The sequence below is a fragment of the Lagenorhynchus albirostris genome, chromosome 10 (assembly GCF_949774975.1).
Source record: "Lagenorhynchus albirostris chromosome 10, mLagAlb1.1, whole genome shotgun sequence".
NCBI lineage: Eukaryota > Metazoa > Chordata > Mammalia > Artiodactyla > Delphinidae > Lagenorhynchus > Lagenorhynchus albirostris.
Window position 1 is genome coordinate 74,374,740 of NC_083104.1, and position 20,631 is coordinate 74,395,370.

General features: G+C 40.9%; 1 protein-coding gene across 3 annotated transcripts in view; it reads right to left on the bottom strand.

The window, feature by feature from the left end:
- LOC132527404 (chloride intracellular channel protein 5-like) overlaps positions 1-20,631 on the bottom strand; it is a 41,426-nt gene that overhangs the window by 5,634 nt on the left and 15,161 nt on the right. Inside the window, exons 2-4 of one of the 3 annotated variants that reach the window (XM_060163045.1) lie at positions 16,178-16,374; positions 11,473-11,670; positions 7,383-7,898 (exon numbers count right to left, since the gene is read on the bottom strand). In XM_060163045.1, coding sequence (XP_060019028.1) covers positions 7,383-7,898; positions 11,473-11,478 — 522 coding nt within the window. In that variant the 5' untranslated portion in view covers positions 11,479-11,670; positions 16,178-16,374. Of the gene's footprint in view, positions 1-7,197; positions 7,899-11,472; positions 11,671-16,177; positions 16,375-18,738; positions 20,065-20,631 lie in introns of those variants that run through there. The other 2 variants (XM_060163044.1, XR_009542973.1) reach the window with 2 other exon arrangements.

The window sequence follows — 20,631 nt, forward strand, 5'->3', positions numbered from 1 at the left end:
GCACCCCAGGCTAGGAATGCCAATAGGAAGGAAAGTGCCCTGGAAGCGGCGGGCTGGTCAAAGCCCTGGCTTTGCTACTAATTTGCCATCAGCCTTGGGCAAGTTACTTGACTCATCTGGTTTTCAATATTCTTGTTATAGCACTAGGATTCTGTTCTCTCTTTGATTGATGGCATGGATTCAGTGAGCAGAGTAGTTCATACGGGCACCTAGAAAGTGATTTTGGCTTGATTGTTCCCTAATTAAGAGGACATTATGACAAGAAGTAGAAATCTTTGTTCAAACCTGCCCCTTGTTCCATACTCATATGTTTCAAGGGTTCCACGAAAGCATGGTTGGGCACACGCAACAGGCTCAGACTTCCACTTTCTCACAGACGTTTCCAAAGACATATTTGATGTGTGCTTATTACTGACATTAGAGCAGGCTGTTCCTAGGGGTTGTGAACAGGGAGTCCCTTGCAGGGCTCCAGCTATCTCCAGGCATCTAGATGTAAAACTTTTGAGTGGTCCAGCCAGGCTAAGACAGACCTCACAAACACATTTTTTTACTGGGAACTGTACTAAAACAACATCAATCAAAACTTTGTGCCAGGGCTTTCCTGGTGGCGCAGTGGTTGAGAGTCCGCCTGCCGATGCAGGGGACCCGGGTTCGTGCCCCGGTCCGGGAAGATCCCACATGCCGCGGAGCGGATGGGCCCGTGAGCCATGGCCGCTGAGCCTGCGCGTCCGGAGCCTGTGCTCCGCAACAGGAGAGGCCACGACAGTGAGAGGCCCGCGTACCGCAAAAAACAAAAAACAAACTTGGTGCCAAATCCACATTATCCCTCTCCCCCAACCAAATATAAAGTACCTAGATACCCATATAGATAGTATATAAATCAGCATCACGTTTGGTAACTTTTTCCAGAAATTTGTCTGTATGAAATCAAGGATCTAAATACTTGGACATATTCAGACAGACAGCTGAATGAATAAATAACTAAAAAAGGAGATAGTCATTATACACAATGTATTTACATTCAAATGCTTGAACTAATCTTAGAAATGAAAGTTGGTAGATGTCTGTTTTGTCCTGTTCTACACCAACAGGTGGAAATACTTTTTAATTTGCTTATCCATCACCCTAAACATTGCTTCGCTAATGATATTCTCTTTCAAAACATTCTGTTACACTCAGTTGCCTTCAGGATAAAATCCAAGCTGCTCAGTTTGCCATGAAAGACTATACCTAATATTTTGTAATAACCCATAAGGGAAAAGAATCTGAAAAAAATTATATATGTATGTATAACTGAATCACTTTGCGGTATACCTGAAACTAACACAACATTGTAAATCAACCCTACTTCAATAAACAAACCAACAGCAAAAAACCCAAAGATAATAGGAGAATAAAAGATATGATTAAAAAAAAAAAAAGACTGTACTCCTGGTTCTTCGACCTCAGCCTCTGCTCTGTACCAATGTGGACCTTCCCTCCATTCCAGCCAAATATATCTCCTCACATATACGTGCATATGTGCTGTGCCTTTGCGTCTGCTGAGACCACCACCCGGCACATCCCCACTGCTCCTCACCTGAATCAGATCTCAACATGCAAATCTAGCTGCATGTCCCTCATTTCCTCCATGCGATTTCTTAGCTCCTCGACTGAGACGGTGAATTTTTGTTTGCCTCCAAAGCAAATGGACTCAGTGTGTTGCTTATGAAAACTCCCGGGAAGGACCCGGGAGATGAGGGGACCTATTCTCACTTGTTCGTGGCTGAGGAAAGAGTCTCAGACCCCAGGTGGTGGCAGAAAAGGAAGGAAAGCCTATGAGTCAATAAGAGTGTAAAAACTGAGCATGCCTCTCAATACAGAACGTACACGTTTCCCCACAATATATGTATATTTATTCATTTGCAAATTATATTAACGTACTACTGCAAGAATACACTGTACATGTGATGAAATATATAAAATAACATTTAAGAGGACTAGGTTAAAAAGAAATATTGCTTAATATTTTTTATCCTAATTACAGTATTCTAACAGCCCGTGGATTAGGTTGAATACTCTATTCGGATACCATGACCTCTGGAACAGCATCAGGCTCCTGTGTTACAGCAATAATAACAAGTTCTACTGACAATTCTGTGACTCTTTCCATTATGCTGAACCAAATTATAGGGAGTCACTCTTTTAGACAAAAATACTCCAGGCTATGAGTCTAAGAAACATTTATCAGGGCTCATATGTTGCCTGACTCTAGAAGGACGCCGTTTATATTTTCTGTGAATGGGGCCCCCTAACTTTGCTCAGTGCACAACCTGTGCAACTCTACATGGGGACTCTGTGAGTGCCTAATCAGAGACAGCCCCTGAGGATGCCTTCCAAGGGACAGGCTTCACGTGAGCTGAGGGTGGAAAGGCGTGTTGATTTCCTGCTGGCCCTCCCTACCACACCCAAATCTAGAGACCCTAATCACTATCAAGCGGTCTGCTCAAGTGGACAATAGATGGTGCCAGGCACGTGACACTGATACAGACCTGGGGCCACATACCCTGGTCAAAGACTGTGAGAGCTGGAAAGGACTGCACTTCAGAGATGAGGAAACTTGGGTCCAAGAATGTTTCATAGTGAATCATTGACAAAGTCGTGTTAGAATTTCCTGACCAGTGCTCTTTCCACGATATTACACCATCACATTAATATCAGCTAACAGAACATTTATAATGTCTACTAACTATAAGGCACAGTGCCTAAAATAAAAATTGTTATTTTATGGATGATTCAAATTCATCACAATAAACAATAATAATTTAGCCTCCTAAATATTGAGCATTTACTATACGTCAGATGCTATACTAAGCAATTTACAAGGATTCTCTTATTCAATCTTCATAACCACCCTATGAGGAACGTATCATTATGACATCCATTTTACCAATGAGAAAAGTAGTAAACAATTTAACAGAAATTAATGTGCTAAGCCAGGATTCAAACCATGCAACCTGACTTGAAAACGTGCTCTACAGCATACATATATATACTGCCTTCCATAATCAATGACATCAATTATGTGCAGGACAAATGGTGTTCATCTGTACCATTTTTCTTTGCAACTGTCATCGTCAGATTACTTTTTTTCCTTTGTGTTAAATACCAGAATATTTTTTCTCTCTCTCTCTCCCTCTCCATCTCCCTCTCTATCTCTTATCTCTCTTATCTCCCTCTATATCTCTATCTCCTCTCCTCCCTCAGTCTCTGTCCCTCTCGTCCCTCTCTTTCTTTCTCTTCCATACACACACACACACACACACACACACACACACACACACACACACACACACAATTAGGAAAATGTCTACAGGTCCTTCAACTTTAGCAGAAAGCAGCAAGAAATTCTTGTAATCCTATCAGCAAATTCTGAACTGACAACTCCTCTTGGTTGCCTTACGACATGAATTGCAGCTCTCACTAGAGACTTTTCCTTCACTGGATCTCAGCCAATGACCAAGAAGCAGTTATTTCTTTCCTCTTATTATTTTCAAGAATTGTGTTTCTCTGTCTTTGCCCACAGGACAGTGCACTTGGGTTGTGCTGCATTCATCTCTTACATCCAGTATGTGGCACGTAGTAAGTATCTTGTAAATGTTGGAAAGAAGGAAGGAAAGAAGGAAGGAAGGAAGGAAGGGAGGGAGGGAGGGAGGGATGGATATATGAATGACTGTGAACACATTTTCTGGATCATATGTTCCTGGAGAAGAGGTCCACAGGTGAAGTGAGAATAACATCTCCATTCACTCAATAGCTCTTGTCTAAACCCCTAGAGTCAAACTTAGCTCCTTCCCTTCCTTATACTACACATCAGACCCACCAGCAAAACCGCTGGGCTCTCTCTTCCCAACAATCCCAATCTACTTGGCACCAGCTCCACTGTTGTCACCATCGTCCAATCCACCGTCCTCCCCTGCCTAGTTTTTCAAGGGCCTCCAACCTGTCCTCCCTGCCTGTACCCTTTCTCTGCTGTAGTCTATCATCAAAAAGGCAGCCAGAATTTCCCTTCCAAAACCCTCTGATGACTCCCCTTATCGCTCAGGGTAAAAGTGGAAGCTCTGGGCTTCCCTGGTGGCGCAGTGGTTGAGAGTCCGCCTGCCGATGCAGGGGACGCGGGTTCGTGCCCCAGTCCGGGAGGATACAACATGCCGCGGAGCGGCTGGGCCCGTGAGCCATGACCGCTGAGCCTGCGCGTCCGGAGCCTGTGCTCCGCTACGGGAGAGGCCACGACAGTGAGAGGCCCGCGTACCGCACACACACACACAAAAAAAGTGGAAGCTCTGTCAACGGCTCATCAGGCCTAGGCGTGACCTGTACCCACCTCCACCTCTCTTATCTCCCCCGCCCCCACGCCCCGGCTACCCCTACTCCTCCCACCCCTACTCAGCATCATTCTCGTCCCACTGTGGGAAGCTGAACAATGGCTCCCAAATAGGCCCATGCTTTAATTCCCAGAGACTTTGAAGCCAAAGGGACTTTGCAGAAGTGATTAAATTAAGGATCTTGAAATGAGGAGATTAACCTGGATTATCCTGCGGGCCCAAACTAATCACAGGTTTCCTTATAAGAGGGATGCAGAAGGAGTCAGATTGGAAGGCAAGGGGAAGCTGGGGGCTTCCCTGGAGGCCCAGTGGTTAAGACTCTGCGCTTCCACTAAAGGGGGCACGAGTTCAATCTCTGGTCGGGGAACTAAGAGCCTGCATGCTGCATGGTGTGGCCAAAAAAAAGGTGAAGCTGGAAGCCAGAGAGAAAGGGAGATGTGACATGGGCCAGGAGTCAAGAATGAGGACCATCGCTAGAAGAATGGAGGAAACAAATTCTCGCCTGGAGCCTCCGGAAGGAGCACAGCTCTGCTGACTCCTTGTTTTAGCCCTTTAAGACTCATTTCCGATTGATCTCCGGAAGGTAGGAGAATAAATTTATATGGTTTGGAGCCACTACGTTTGTAGTAATTTGTTAGGGCAGCAGTAGGAAATTAACACACCCGTTGTTTTGTTTTATGTTTCTTTATGGCACTATCACCACTCGGCATATTTTATATTTACTTCTCTATTTGTCCATCTGTTGTCTCTCCCACTACGATGCAAAGTGCTGGGGAGCCAGGCCTTTGTTTTCTTCATTGTTGTACACCCAGAACCTGGCGCAATAACTCTCTGTTGAATGAATAAATAAATGACATATTTTAACTAAGTAAGTAACAGGTCAACACCCTGAAATGGCCGAGCCTCAATGAAAAGTTGGTTGAACACAGTTATTAACCTGCATGACATTTTCTCTGACTTGTCCAGACAGGTGGAAACATACACAAATGAGTACAGGTGTACCTGCAGCCCAAGTGGTCTACACCAAAACAGCCCAGGAGGAGAACAACCCCAGAACACCAGCAACAAGCCCGCTAGGAAGATGGTGATCCCCGTCCAATGCAGGGGTTCCAGCAGCCCCTCTGCAGAGCTGGGAGGAGGGAGGAGCCTGGGCTGGTCACACACACGCCCTCTACTCGCATGCAAGCCCTGCAGCCCTGTATCACCTGTTTTCATATTACTCATTTCCCTCCCCATTGAATAAAGGACCGCAGTGGAGGTGGGCTGGGGGGTGGAGAAGCCAGGATTATGACTGCCCTTCTTCTCACTGAGTGATGCTGAGAATCTCTAAAAAGGAGTTCACACATAGGAGCTGAGGTTGATGGTACATTCTACGTCCACTTAGTTAACAAAATTATACTAAAAAGAATGTAAATGTAAAGAGTTAATTAGATCCAATATTTACTTTAGGGAACCACGGATCTTAAGTAACTTAGGAACCACATGACACTATCAAGTAGTTTTTCCTGTTGCTGGTACCAGCTAGAGATGCCAACACTTCTATTTCCTCCTACTTCTGTTTGGTTCAGCCTAATTTCTGATGAAATCAACACTTTGCCAAACATGCAAGTAATGGTTTGATGTGCCCATAATGACGATGATGATCATGACGATGATGATTGATTCATCTTGTCTCTTGCAGGAAGTTGCAGGGATGCCTCTGTCTTGAGGAAAATACACCTAGTCCTCACTTTTAAAAAGGTGACTTTTTTTGAAACTAACACAACGGTCGTGTGAATATAATGGCTGGAATGCTGCTTGAATGCACCTGTTTGAATGTCCCCTCCTCTGTGGAGCCTTTCCTTACTCCTTCGTCCACCCTTGGGCATTTCCAGAATACCCACGGCACAACGCTCTCTCACTCCTCCATTTCACCAATATTCACAACTTGCAAGTCTGTCTCCTGTACCACATTGTTATTTCTTGAGAGCAAGGACTCTGTCTACACACGCTTCTTCCTCCCAAATGCTCAACAAAATCCCAGGCAAGGTTTGCCAGGTACCTAAATACGAACCAAACGCTCTTGGTGCTTTTGAAATGGACCTTGTGGTAGAATAAAGGAGACGATTTATACACCAAACAGGCAGAGAAAAATAGAAAATAATTATGTATTAAATTAGAAAAGAAAGTGCATTTCATTAAAGGAGTTAATTCGAAACCGGAAAGGGGAGAAATGAGTGTTGACTGGGGTTTTTATAGGTTCATAGAGTAATCATTTTTGTTGTCTTCACATAAAAATTTGTGTAAATATGAATTTGGGTGGGGAATGTTGGGGAAAACATCATCTTGATCTATAAAGATGATTTGTTTAGCCCTGAAATGATTTTTATGTTTTGATAATATTCAAAACCATAATCTTTATTAGAATATCAGTCTAATACAAAGATCACCAAAGTTCTTTGTTTAAATATACTAAGGGCTAAACATTAACACTGACACTAAGTGTATTACTACTAGAGAAAGCATTTTATCTCATCAGATATTTTAGTTATATTGGTGCCAAAAGGGCAAGCTCGGTGACAGACGTAACATTTATCGACCATACATACGAAGTACTATCTGTGACCTTAGAAACGTTAAGAAGGACCAACGATTTGACTTCAACAAGCCTTAGTTTCGTTTTTCAAAATGATGACGATGAAAGAAATTTAACCAGACAGGAAAATGCACTTAATGTCTGTCACAAAGGAAAGGATCTGAGCAACAATTTCTGCTCCCTCATAAGTGAACTCTTAAAAAATGCTTTGCCTGTGGTATAGAGAAGTCAATGATTAGACACACACTTTTAAACGCACTTACCAATTCTTGTAATTTTGAGCGGTCCTGGGTGAACTATGGAACAACCCATTCCATCAGCCCTACTCTTTAATATATATTGACCCCCAAGGACCATGACACCATGCATCTTTCCCTGGTCACTCAGAGCAAAATAAAACACCATCTGCGTGTGCGGGTGTGTCTGTCAGAGGCAGCCCTTACCTTCACTAAGAGGTTAACCTCAGGGTTAGTTGAAGCTGGTTCGTTTTCTTCTGAAACATCATCAGCAGAATAGCAGGTAGGGGAGTCCTCGCTGGTGGAGAAGGCTCTGCTGTGCTGGATGGTGAAGCTGGAAGGAGAAGTCGGATCTGCTTCCATCTCACTTCCATTCTCCTGGGGCTCCCCAGGTTGAGGATGCTGAGCCTCAGGATATACTTTTTCAGGCAGGAGGTATTCTCCTGTTTCTCGTTGAAAAGAGGCTGAGGTGCTCTCCCGACCAACAACAGCATAAATGGCCGCAGAGCCGTACCCATGGGTTTCCAACTCAGTGGCATATAAATTGGCTTCTGCCTTCAAGTCTTCATGGACATCATTGTAAAGGGGACCTTTGTCTTCTGCTGGCTGGTCTGAATCCTCATATGCCCTCTCTTTTTGGATTCTGTCATAGATGGTGCTGCTGTCTTCATCATTCATGCTTGTTGATTTGGTGGATCCTTTTGCAGGCAGACCTGAGTAGGTCTGAAATGAGGAAAGGGATAGAGGATGCTGTATCACCTTGCAGAGGAATCAACGGGCTTTTGAAACACAGCAACTAGCAACAGCTATCAATGACAGGTCCCTAACAATTATTGACTGGAGACTTTAATCGGCAAACCACAAGACCATTGGACATGAGATAAAGCTTAAACACTCAGTTAACTCCTTCACTCCTAAGGATATTTTCAAGCAGACTCTATAGTTTTCCTCATTGCCAGTAACTCCAAAATTCTTCGGATCAACTAGAGGTTGACTTGAATTATCTTCCCAGTATACATTGAAATTCTGAATATTTAGCCATTTGTCACTAAATAGTGTTCCCTCTTCCAATTGCCTCCAAATGTTGACAACATTTAAGAAGTCCCTGCAGTTCAGTGGAGCACAATTCTTCACAATAGTAACTCATCTATGAATAGCTGAATTCATTACACAAAACAGCTGTTTGAGTATTGATACCCTATGATAACTGTGCTGCACATGCTCCAGTTAGGTAATGAGTGCCACTTACGTTTCTTATCTGGAAACACCACTAGGTGATTAAATAACAGAAGGAAAAGAAGATAAATGCCCTTGTCTATGGTCACATCAGTACAGATCACCCAAACTAAGGGACTCAAAGATTTATGGCTTTGAGTTTTATTTTTTTCTCTTCGACCTGTGTGATCATCATAGTCAAGACACCTTCACAAAGATCCTCTTATGTACAGGATACTGAGTTGAGCACTAAACATTTGAGTTAGCAGACACATTCTCTGTCCTCAAAGGACTTCTAAAGCAAACGACTGTATGCACAAAGTTGTCTAGTTGATGTCATCTACAGATGCCTCGAATACACAGGCTCTTTGTTTTTTAACCTGGTACTCTATCCTGCTAATTCCTGCATCCCTTCACCCACCACATACATCGTTCTCTTTGAAGTGACAACCCAGACGGATTGTAAAGGGACTTTTGTGTCTTCCCTGCACCACCAGGGAAGCCCTGATGAGCATCTTATAGACAAAACTTCATTGTACCCTTGCCTCCAATGTTGCATCTAGGAATCTTCTGGAGCGAACTAAAGCAGTATTTCTAGAATTCAAGCTTTGGGGATAGCTTAAAGAATAGATAAAGGGGGCTTCCCTGGTGGCGCAGTGGTTGAGAGTCCACCTGCCGATGCAGGGGACACGGGTTCGTGCCCCGGTCCGGGAAGATCCCACATACCGCGGAGCGGCTGGGCCCGTGAGCCATGGTCGCTGAGCCTGCGCGTCCGGAGCCTGTGCACTGCACTGGGAAACCCCACAACAGTGAGAGGCCCGCATACCCAAAAAAAAAAAAAAAAAAAAAGAATAGATAAAGGGAAAGAGACCAGAGACAGACTTTAAAGTCTATTGATGCTATCCCTTTCTTTTATTGAAAGGTGAGGTTTGATGGGTCCAAATACCTGATAGATGACCATAGTTCCCATAATCTGGTGTTTATAACTCAGTGGAGAGCCAGCTCAAGTCCTTCTCATAATTTTAGCACTGGAGAAAAGCTAAAAGGTCATACGGTCTACCTGATTTTACATTTGAAGGCAGGCTGGAACCTCGAAAGGGGAAGCAAGTGGTCCAAGTTCACAGAGTTAATGATGGAGCTGATTTTGGCTGTGATTTCCTAACCTCCAGTTCAGTGATCTTCCTGCCACTCACTCCCTTCTTAAGTCGCTGTTTTCCAACCTTTTTTATGATCATACAACCTTCCACTCCCACCCCATCCCTAAAGGATCCTTTTTAGGTACCTTTTCCATGAAATTAAAATACTGCCAATATATTACATATCTGTTACATACTGTATGTACATCTGTGTTTTATACATCTAAAAGAGTAAGTTTTTGTCCCTTAAGAACCAATTTTCACCCCTTTGGGGGTGACATCGCTCCTTTTGAGAATATGTGCTTTCACTGCTAGAACACTTCTAGATTATGTGCCATTCTGCAACAAGATTATGTGTCATTCTGCATCACTTCCAAGGAACAGTATTCTACGTGAGCTTATATATACCGCATGCTACCAGGTCCGCACCAAGATGACCCAGTGAGTCTGAGGGGGCTAGCTAAGCTTAGGGCCAAATACACAGGTATTTTATAAATTTGGTCCCCCTGTTATCCCATTTCAGGACACACCTATCATGATTTAGTTACAGGTTGTAACATGGAACCGGTCATCCCATTAAAGCATAAATCAGATCATCTCTCTCCCTACTCAGACTCCTATAATGGCTCTCCATTTCCTTCAGGAAAAGCCAAAGTCCATACAGTGACCCTCAAGGCCCTACAAAATCTACACAAACTCTCTTACATCTGCTTTTCTCCCCCTTGCTTACCCTGCTTCAGAGGATATGGCCTCGTTGCTGTGCCTGGAACCCTCCAAAATGCTCCCATATTAGGATCTTTACATTGGCTGTTCCCTCTGCAGGGAATACATTTCCCTTGGATATATGCAGAGTCAACTCTCCAAAATTCTAAGTTTTTGCTTATGCATCCCTTCTCAATGAGACCACTCTAACTGTCCTGTGTAAAATGACAACCCATCCCAACTCCTATCTGTACCCCTCCTCATTACTAAAAACCCTTACCTGACTTTCTGTTTCTTTTACCATAATACATATCCCCTTCTAATAAGATATATACATTTGTTATTTAATGTACATCTAGAGTTTGTTTTCTGTCTTCTCCCACTAGAATGTAAATTCTGTATGGGCACAGATCTGTCTGCTTTTTCATTATTGCTTCAGGCACCTAGAACAGTGCCTGGCACATATTAGATTCTCAATACATTATTTGTTGAATAAATTTTTGTGATTGTTTGATGTCATTATCCTCCATTGGACACACAAAGCCCATGACTATTTTGCTCATCCGTGCATACCTAAAGTCTAACAGATATCTGACACATAATAGGTGCTTATTAAATATTTGTTTTTATAAACAACTAAAATGGAGGAGATGTATCCAGAATTCAAGTCCTTTTACTCCTGGTCCATTTTCTTCCTGTGTTACATGCATAAGTGTTATTTCATTACTATATTGTAAACTCCTGCAGGAAGAAAACTAATACCTGGGTCTTCCACAGCACTTTGTATAAAACAAGTTGGCTTGTTTACTGATAAAAGAAAGAGTCTATCAACCAGTTAATCGATTGAAAGTATTCTGAGGGCTCCATATGGCTGTTACATATAACCTAAGAAAGGAAACAAGACATATTCACTTGATTGAGAAGTTCTAAGAATGAACTTGTGTGCCTTCTGAAATACAAGTTTGCCTATATCACACCCATGTTTGGAAATTTTTGATAAAGCAGATACAGGAAGATGTGTGTTCCAAGACCTTTCACAAATGAAACCAAGCCTATCTGTCCAGCCAGCTTCTCCCTCAGCACTCCTTCAAATACCCTACTCTGCAGCAGAAACATTGCTCTTCCCCGCATATACTATGCCATTTCCTGCCCCTATGCTTTTGCACATATGTTGTCTCCACTGGGCAAAATCCTACTCATTCTACTAGATACAGGCTATAAATATACATAAAACGTGATCTTACCTGCATGTACAATGGAGGAAATTTACAAATTAGCTATTCCACAGAAAGGATCCAACTGGGACTACAGCAGCCCTGCCCATTGTCTTGGATAACTGTGGGGCCAAAGTCTAGTCTTCTGTTTTGCATGTACAAAGACTCAGTTTGGTCAGTTTACACAGGGTTTTTCAAACATTGTAGAACTGAGTCACTCTAACTAAACTAAAAAAAACAAAAAAACAAAAAATATTCAGTTTAGCAACATAAAGGCCAATTTTTAACTTTACCCCCCAAAACATAACTGCCACAATTGACTTGAATATTTGCTTGATATAATAAGCATTATCTCTTCACAGTAGCAAATTCTACATAGGGAATCAGTTAAGGCAATATCCTCAAATTACTTTTATGTGATGTTTGTAGGATCTGAGGCAATACCCCTATTAAAAATAGGGGTATTTTTAAAACCCAGTATCAGTGATTTGTGCCTTTTCTTTTTATCTTAATCAGTCTTATTAGGGATTTTTAAATTTTCTTTCTTTTTCTTTTGAGAATATTTGACTTTATTAATAGTCTCTAGTGTGCATTTCTTTGCAATTTCATTAATTTCTGCTCTTATCTTTATTATTTCCTTTCTTCTCTTTTTGTTTTTACTTGTTTGTTGCTGTTTGCTTTTTATCCCAAGATAATTGTGGACACTTAAATCACTGGTGTTCAACTTTTCTTCTTTTCTAATATATGCATTTAAGATTATTAATTTTCCTCTAATTTCCTCTAATTTCCTCTAATTTTATCTGCATCTCACAAGTTTTGATATGATTTATTTTCCTTATCATCCAGTTCAAAATACTTCCCATTTCTGTTTAGATTTTTTTCCTTTATCCATGAGTTATTTATAAATGTATTGATCAGTTTTACAACAGTTGAAGATTTTCTAGTTACATTTTTTGTCAATTTTTAGCTTAATTTCACTGTGGTCGGACAATACAGTTGTTATTATTTTAATCTACTGAAATTTGTTTTGAGATTTGCTTTATGGCCCAGCATATGGCCAACTTTGGAAATATTCCATGTGCATTTGAAAATAACATGTGTTCCTCCATTGTTAGGTATAGTATTCTGTAGATGATAATAAATTAGTATCTGTTTATTTTTGTTACTCAATTATTTCATATTCCTATTGACTTTCATCTGCTTCTTCTATTAGGTATTGAAAAAGGAAAGTTAAAATCTTCCCTATGATCATGGATTTGTCTAATTCTTACTTCAGTTATCTCATTTTTTGCTTTATATATATATTTTTTTAATAAATTTATTTTATTTATTTTTTATTTTTGGCTGCGTTAGGTCTTCATTGCGGTGCGCGGGCTTCTCATTGCGGTGGCTTCTCTTATTGCAGAGCATGGTGTGCGAGCTTCCGTAGTTGTGGTGCATGGGCTTAGTTGCTCCGTAGCATGTGGGATCTGCCCGGGCCAGGGCTCAAACCCGTGTCCCCTGCATTGACAGGCGGATTCTTAACTACTGCGCCACCAGGGAAGCCCTTGCTTTATATATTTTTGAGGCTATATTATTGGATGCACACAGATTCAGAACTGTTATATAATCTTGGTAGATGGACTGTTTTTTCAGTAGAAAATGTCACTCTTTATCTCTAGCATTATTTTTTGCCTTCTTCTGATATCAGTTTTCTTTTGGTTAGTGTTTATGTATATATTTTCCCAAGATTTTACTTTCAATTTTTGTGTGTGGAGAAGTGGAGAAGGGGGATTAACGTATGAAATATAATGCAGAATCGATAATTCACAATGATGGAGAAAAACAGATTGGATGGAGTATGTGGATTCCAGAAAAAATAGAGAAGATGGCAGTACTGGGCTAGATTGTGGATAGCCTTGAACGCCAAGATCAGAAATCTGAGTTTTATGTTCATAGGATGATATCAAGGATGGGCAGACACATAACACAGAAAGTCGTTCAATCCCACAATCATTTACATTCCAGCTGGCTTCAAGACAGAGGCAGGTGCTTGGAGAAAACCATGTCCAGTAGCTGGTGTTGCTTACTGGAGCAACTTGGTCTACTGTCACATCACAATGTGGCAACCACATTTCAATATGGGCACAGGGAGGGGATTGTGTAGAAGGTACCTGAGAACTTCAGATGGTTCTGCTGATTTATTTCAGTCACTGTGAATGTGCCCCGCTCCCATTTACCTCCTGGCACTCTCTCTCCTCCTTGGAGCTCCCTCAAACACCATTCCCAGCTGGTCACCGCATAGCTTTATTTTTGTAACCTTCATCTAGTTGTTCCAACATTTTGAATTTCATTCCTCACAATTCTGACTCTGCCATTATACCCACCATAGATATCTCTTAAAATTTTACTGCACTTTCTTACTTTTCAAATTGTGAACAGTCGTCCATATTTTGACTCGTCATTACAATAGTTGGTCCACCTCGGTGCTGTCTACTTTATACAATCTGGGAAAAGTCCTAAAGGTCCTAGAAGCCTGAGTAGAAGTCATTTATGATGTTTTATTACTTAGAGGAAATGAATACAGAAAATAGGAAAAGGGTAATATTAAACATTGGGAGGATGAGACAGATGGGATGCTCTTCACTCAAACAATTTAACATAAATGGAAGGGACAACAAGGTTATTTAAATAAATTTGATTAAAAAAATTGAACATGGAAAAATGACATTATTTTTAAAATTGGATGAACTATATACCCTTAAGCCCTCAGGCAGGGAAACCCTTGCTTCATCCTCTCCCTGCCCCTGGCATTGTCGACTTACCCAGGCTGGGACTACACACTCAACCACAGGGCCCCATCCTCAGGGATGTCTCCCAGCTGTCCCCTTGCCCTTCCTCTTTATTCAGACTGGGTCTAGTTTTCTCACTCCACTTCCTTCCTCTGCTGTCTCCAACATGACCAAAGTCTGACCCCTTAGTAGCTGTCTATCACTTCTCTAGAACCTTCTATCACTTCTCTAGCACCTTTAGTACAGGAAAAAAGCAACTTGAAGCAGATGAATTTGCAGATGTCCAAAGAACGAAATGTCCGGATAGTCCATTGAGAAGAGAGGAAAGGAGAGCTGGGCATCCCTTTAGCTGGGCTTTTGCAGACAAGGATAAAGGCGTGCTGCATCAGTGCTGAAGGAACTTGAGGAAATATCAAGTTTACTTAGTAACTTAATGGAGTATTACTGGGTTATTTTTTTTATCTCCATCATTCTGCCTAAAGGGAATGTGCCTTCTTTCCGCCATAGACAACTTGACTCCACTGAGCTCTCTCACTCCACTTTCCTCCAGTACATTTCTCCATCTTCGGAGATTTTACTTTGTGGTTTGAGGGGTTTTAAGGTTTTACCGTTTGGGGATTTTGTTTTTCTCCAAAGACATCCAGGAAGTTTGATTCTGTATTATAAAACCAAAGGCAATCTATCTCAGTAATGTATTTTGTGTACTTCTCTAGATAGTCATCCCTCGGTATCTGAGGGGATTGGTTCCAGGACCCCCAGGGGTTACCAAAATCCACGGTTGCTCAAGTCCCCTATGTAAAATGGAGTATAGTCGCCCTCTGCATCCTTGGATTCTGTATCTGTATAACAGATACAGAGCAGACTGTATAACAAATATAATGTAAATTGTTACTCTGAGCCATCCAGAAAAGATGGAGAAAGAGCTGTGGGCTTTGAAAATGAAACCTGAGGAATAATTCCACTGGACTGGGTACAAATGCCTGAGTAAGCTGTCCTTTCATACTTTGATTTTACATTTTCTAAACATTATTGCCGAAGGACACTGTCCTTAAGTTACTCCACAAGAAACACACTTACTGAGAAATAAGTACACAGCTATCATTTTCAGCTTCTTAGGTTCTTGTTGTGGCATCAAAGATGTCTGTGTTCTTTATATTAAGGAGACTTCTTTCCATTATAAATGTCATTCATGCTTATAAAAAAAAGATGATAAGAATCATCTGTAATTCCACTACCCGAAGGTACTTACGTTAATTTTCTCTTACTCCTTTTCTACCTGTATGTTTATATTTTCATTTGGAATCATAGTTGTCTTTGTATTCTGCTTTTTAAAAAATTGACATTGTACAGTGTATATACATGGCATTTAAGCATATTTATATAAGACCAGTATTTTTCAGACAGTCAACTCAAATATTAGCTGATGTAATTTGTCAGTGTAGAAGATTCAAAGATACTTTTCTTTACTGTCTAGCCAAAAGACTTCTTAAAAGGCAAGGGATTTTGTTTAAGTAAGGGGTTGGCCCAACTAACGGGACAATAACATAGGAAACTTTCATTCTTCTTGCTTCCGTGCGCTTCCCAGGCTGTGACATGGTGACTCGACAGTAACACTGGGTGATACTCACAGCAGGGCAGGGCTCACTGAATGCTTTGCAAGCGGTTTCAAGACTGCCTATGATTTTCCTTTAAATATCGCTATCTGCAGATAACATACTCAATTTATCTACACACGTTTAAATTCTCTTTTGGTTTTAGTTTACATTGGGTGCAGAGTGGGCAGACCTGGGGAGCAGAGATGGGAAATTATGGAATTGTGGGGTGAAAAAAAACAACTGGAGGTTAATTGAAGTGTTTCTTGTTTATAAAAATTATGAAGATGAAGGGGGAATGTTTTAGCCACATGGGGTAAGGGAAACTTTGGTGCCAAACAGACCTGGGTGCAAATGTAGACTGCCACTTACCTTTTCTGAGGCTTGGTTTCCTTATTTGCAAAAATGTAAATAACACCTTCCTCAAAGTGTTGTTGGAAAGTTTAAATGAAAAAGATACGTGTGAAGCCTCAGAGCCTGATAGATTAGACAGGCGTGTTCAGTGTTAGTTTCCAATCCTTCTCCCACAGCTAAGCTGCATTGGTTTCAGAGCTCAGAATGAAGAGATTCTGGAGGGGAAAAAAAATATGTATAAGTAACATCATGACACGTTAGTATGTTAATAGAACTTAGTTCTACTCTGAATTATATTTATTATTATGTATTTTTGGAGTTATTTTCTTTCCATAACCCTGATATCTCCTCTAAATCATAATTATATTTTGCATTTTGTAGTAACTGCAAACTTAAAAGACATTTACAGACAGTATTTTGCATGATTTGGCCAAGAACGCAGTAAGGCAAGTATTACCAAATCCGTTTTATAGATATGAAAGCCATGGCTCAGGCTGCTTTTCCGGTGCATGTTTGTAACACTAAGATTAGGGCCCAGGTCCCCTAACAGCTGCCACTGAACTTCGTCCATAGCTCAAGGATGCTGTGATCATTAAAGGTTTAAAATGTATGCTCTGTGAAGTATCTCTGTAAAGTAAGGGAAAATATCAGATGTCTATAACTGAACCAGAATGATAAATTATGCAATAAAAATGAACACGTTTTTACCAAAGGCAAACACAATATGCAAGAAAGATCAAGCTGAGAAACCCTCAGGATTTGGAAAACTGAGTGTTTTCTTTCATTTCTAGTCCACTAGGGAGCACTGTTACCCGGTCTCAGTGTAGACCTGGCATCATCACCTCATGAGCTGTTTCCTTCTTCCAGTCTAAAAAGTTAGGTAACTATTGCAAGTTTACAGATTCCCTGGTCTAAGGGCTTTTTTCCCATTTCCCAATTATTTTGCTTTGAGGATAAGGTGCCTCAAATTCAAAACATATGTTTAAAATATTTTATCTATATACGTTCTATTAGAGCTCAATTCCCTCCCTTTAAAAAATTCCTTACAGTTCATTTAACATGTATTAAATTTTTTAAAAAAGAAGAAAGGAGCTCATGAGGACCATTTGATCTTCACAACAACCCTATAGGGCAATTCGTTTTTCTATTTTACACCCGAGGAAACAATTTCAGAGAAATTTTCCTAGAGTCAATCTACAAACTCCCTTTGAATGTGTTTTACTCCTGCTCTGGTTCATTTTATTATCTAAGTAACTAAGTATTCATAACATTTTACCCCAAGTCTTAGCTCCTAACACTGATAATGTTCAAATAGAATAGAGAAAAAGTAGTGATAACTGTCTAAATTCTGGATTGTCCACACCAAAATTCGAATGGTTTCACTTTGTGTACGTGTATACACATTTGTCTATATACATATAAAATTACATTTGTACCCAATTTCCATACCAATACTTTGTGGCACTTTTGGTGTCCTGGGTCTTCATGTTTGCAGTTTCTTTACTGTCACTGAAGAAAATCTGTGTGATTTTCTTCAGTACTAATAATTATGGCACATAGTGTCTGTCTTATTAGTTCTACATCCTGAGGTCTCAAACTAAAAGCTAAGGAGTCTCCTTGAATGAATGAACATTATCTATCTACCTAGCTACACAATCTTTTATGTGTACAGCACACAGGATTGGGGAACATGAGGTCACTGTATTTTCCATCTTTCTCTCTTATTTGGACTGTCACTCTAGTCCAAAGGTTGCTTTCTCTCTCTCCTACCACCACCTCTCAATCTAACTCCTGCTTTTTACCAGGGTAAGTAACCTACAATGCAGCTAAGGTTACATGTCTTCCTTCCTCTTTCCTATCTATTGCTCATGACCCAGATAGGTGATGCCTTCCCATGAAGGCCTCTCCCATCTCTCCAGACTTTGTTTTCATGTCTGATGGTACAAGCATCATATCCTACCTATTAAAATAGCCTCGCCTTTTTTCCCTCCCCGACACCTTTTTTATCCTGCACCACTTCTTGGGGACAATATTATTTATCTTTACATCCCCTAATGCCATGCTTAAGCTTGAACGTGCATAAGAACTCTATGGGGATCTTGTTGAAATACTGATTCTGATTCAGTAGGCCTGGGGTGGGGCCTGCGACTCTGCATTTCCCAGAGAATATTAATACTACAGGTTCATGGGCCACGCTTTGAGCAGCAAGTCCCTTGCATAATGTTTTACACATGGCAGGTGTTAACTCACATGTACTAGAAAATTAAAAGTTAGAAAGCAAATGCAAAGAAAATGAGATAGCACTACACAACCACCACTATGGCAACATCAATTGTTGGTACGGATGTCTGAGTGCCTGGATTCTCATAAAATGGGGATTTAAAATAGTGTACCTACTTTAAGATCTGGCTGTCTTTTTCTTTTTTTTACAAAATTATCATATACTTACCCTATATCTAGTAGTTCCTCTCTTAGATATTTACCAAAGAGAAATGAAAACACACGTCCACAAAAAAGACCTGTACAAGAATGTTCAAAACAGCTTTATTCACAACAGCCAAAAACTGAAAATACTCCTGTGTCCATTAACTGGTAAATGGATAAATACATTGTGGTATATCTGTACTGTGCAATGCTGGCTACTATTTCAACACCATGGAATACTGGCTTGAGTTCTCCCATGAGGTTGCAATTATGTAAGGTAGAGCTGCAGTCATCGGAAGGCTTGCCTGGGGCTGCAGAACTTGCTTCCAGGATGGCTCACTCATCTGGCTGTTGGCAGGGGGCCTCAGTTCCTTCCCACACGCTGCTCTCCATGGAGCTGCATGAGTGTCCTAATGAAAGGCCACTGACTTCTGTCACTGAGTGATCCATGAGAGAGGACTGCTGTGGCCTTGCCTGGCTCCAACCTGCTGCCAGGCCTGTCTTGAGGCTTTCTTGGTCAATGTTGGGCCAAAGACTCCTAATAAAAAGGTATGAAGTACTGATACACACAACAACATGGGTAAATTTCAAATGCATCATGTTAGTGAAACAACCAGACACAAAAGAGTACTTATTATATGATTTTATTCCTTTTATATGATGTTACAGAGGGTAAAACAAATCTATAACTTTTAAAAAAGTCAAACAGCGGTTACCTGGGGAAAGGGGTAGACAGGAAGGGTTAGAAAGGTACTTGCCCAGGGGAATGAAACGTCGTGTGTTTTGACAGGACTTTGAATTACACGGGTGTATGCATTTGTCAAAACTCAGAACAGTATGCTTTAGATTTGTACATTGTAGTCTTTGTAAATTTTATTTAAAAAGAAGAATAACTCTAAACAAATTCGGTACTACCATTATTGATACGCTGCTGCTGAAATGTTTCTAAGTGAAATGTACTGATAACAATGACAACTGACATTGAAATGCATCAAACAATAAGATGAATTGACGGATGAACAGATGGCTAGATACATGGGTAAAGCAAGTACAGAATATGTTTACAGCTGATTCTTGAACAATGTCAGGGTTAGGAGTGCCAACCTTCCGTGCAGTCAAAACTCCGATTATAACTTCCTTTATAACTGTATCCATGGTTCCATTTTCACGGGTTCCATCAACTGCAGGTTGTGTAGTACTGTAGTACTATTTCTTGAAAAAAGCCTGTGTATAAGTGGAGCCACATTCAAAGCCACATTGTTGAAGGGACAACTATACTGCAGAATCTAGATGGTGGGCATATGGGTGTTTTTTAAGTTTTCTGAATGCTTGAAAATTCTCATAATAAAATGTTTAAAAGAAAACAACCTACAACAGTGAGGAGACACTTCTGCTTATATTTGTACCCCTGATCCCAGCTCAGGGCTGATGCCTCTAACATCCATTTGGAGAGGCCCTGACAGCACTGTGCAGCTCACCACCTGTGCAGAGAGAAAAAAATCAGGTGTGCACTTGGACAGATGGAGAGCAACATGGCAAAGGTCTACAAATACTGGTCGATGTGGGACCTTCAGTTACTTACAGAGGACCTAAGCCTCCTGAAGAACACAGACCAACATGGACTGAGGCTGCCAGTGGCAACCAGAGTGGCTGGGAGAACAGGAGAGAGAAAATCTGAGACCTGTTCATCATTCCAGGCCATACATGATTCACAAATACCCTAATGAAATGTCTTGGTGGTTAAAATCTAACATATGTTGACATAGTTAACCTAGAAATGTCTGCAATTCTATGTGTAAATCTAACTCTTTAGTACTTTTTGTCCATTTAATGCATAGTCTTTCTGCTGGGTTAATTTGAAATGGTAACCTCCTTTGTTAATTGATTTCAGTTGGATATCAGCAATGTCATTCATTGCTGGACCATCCAATGGGGTGTAGGCGCCTCTTCTTACTGAGTGGAACACTGATCCCCAAAGCTGGCTTACTTCTAGAATCACCTGGGGAGCTTTTAAAGCCAGGGTGATGCTGGCCCCCCTAGGACAGTTG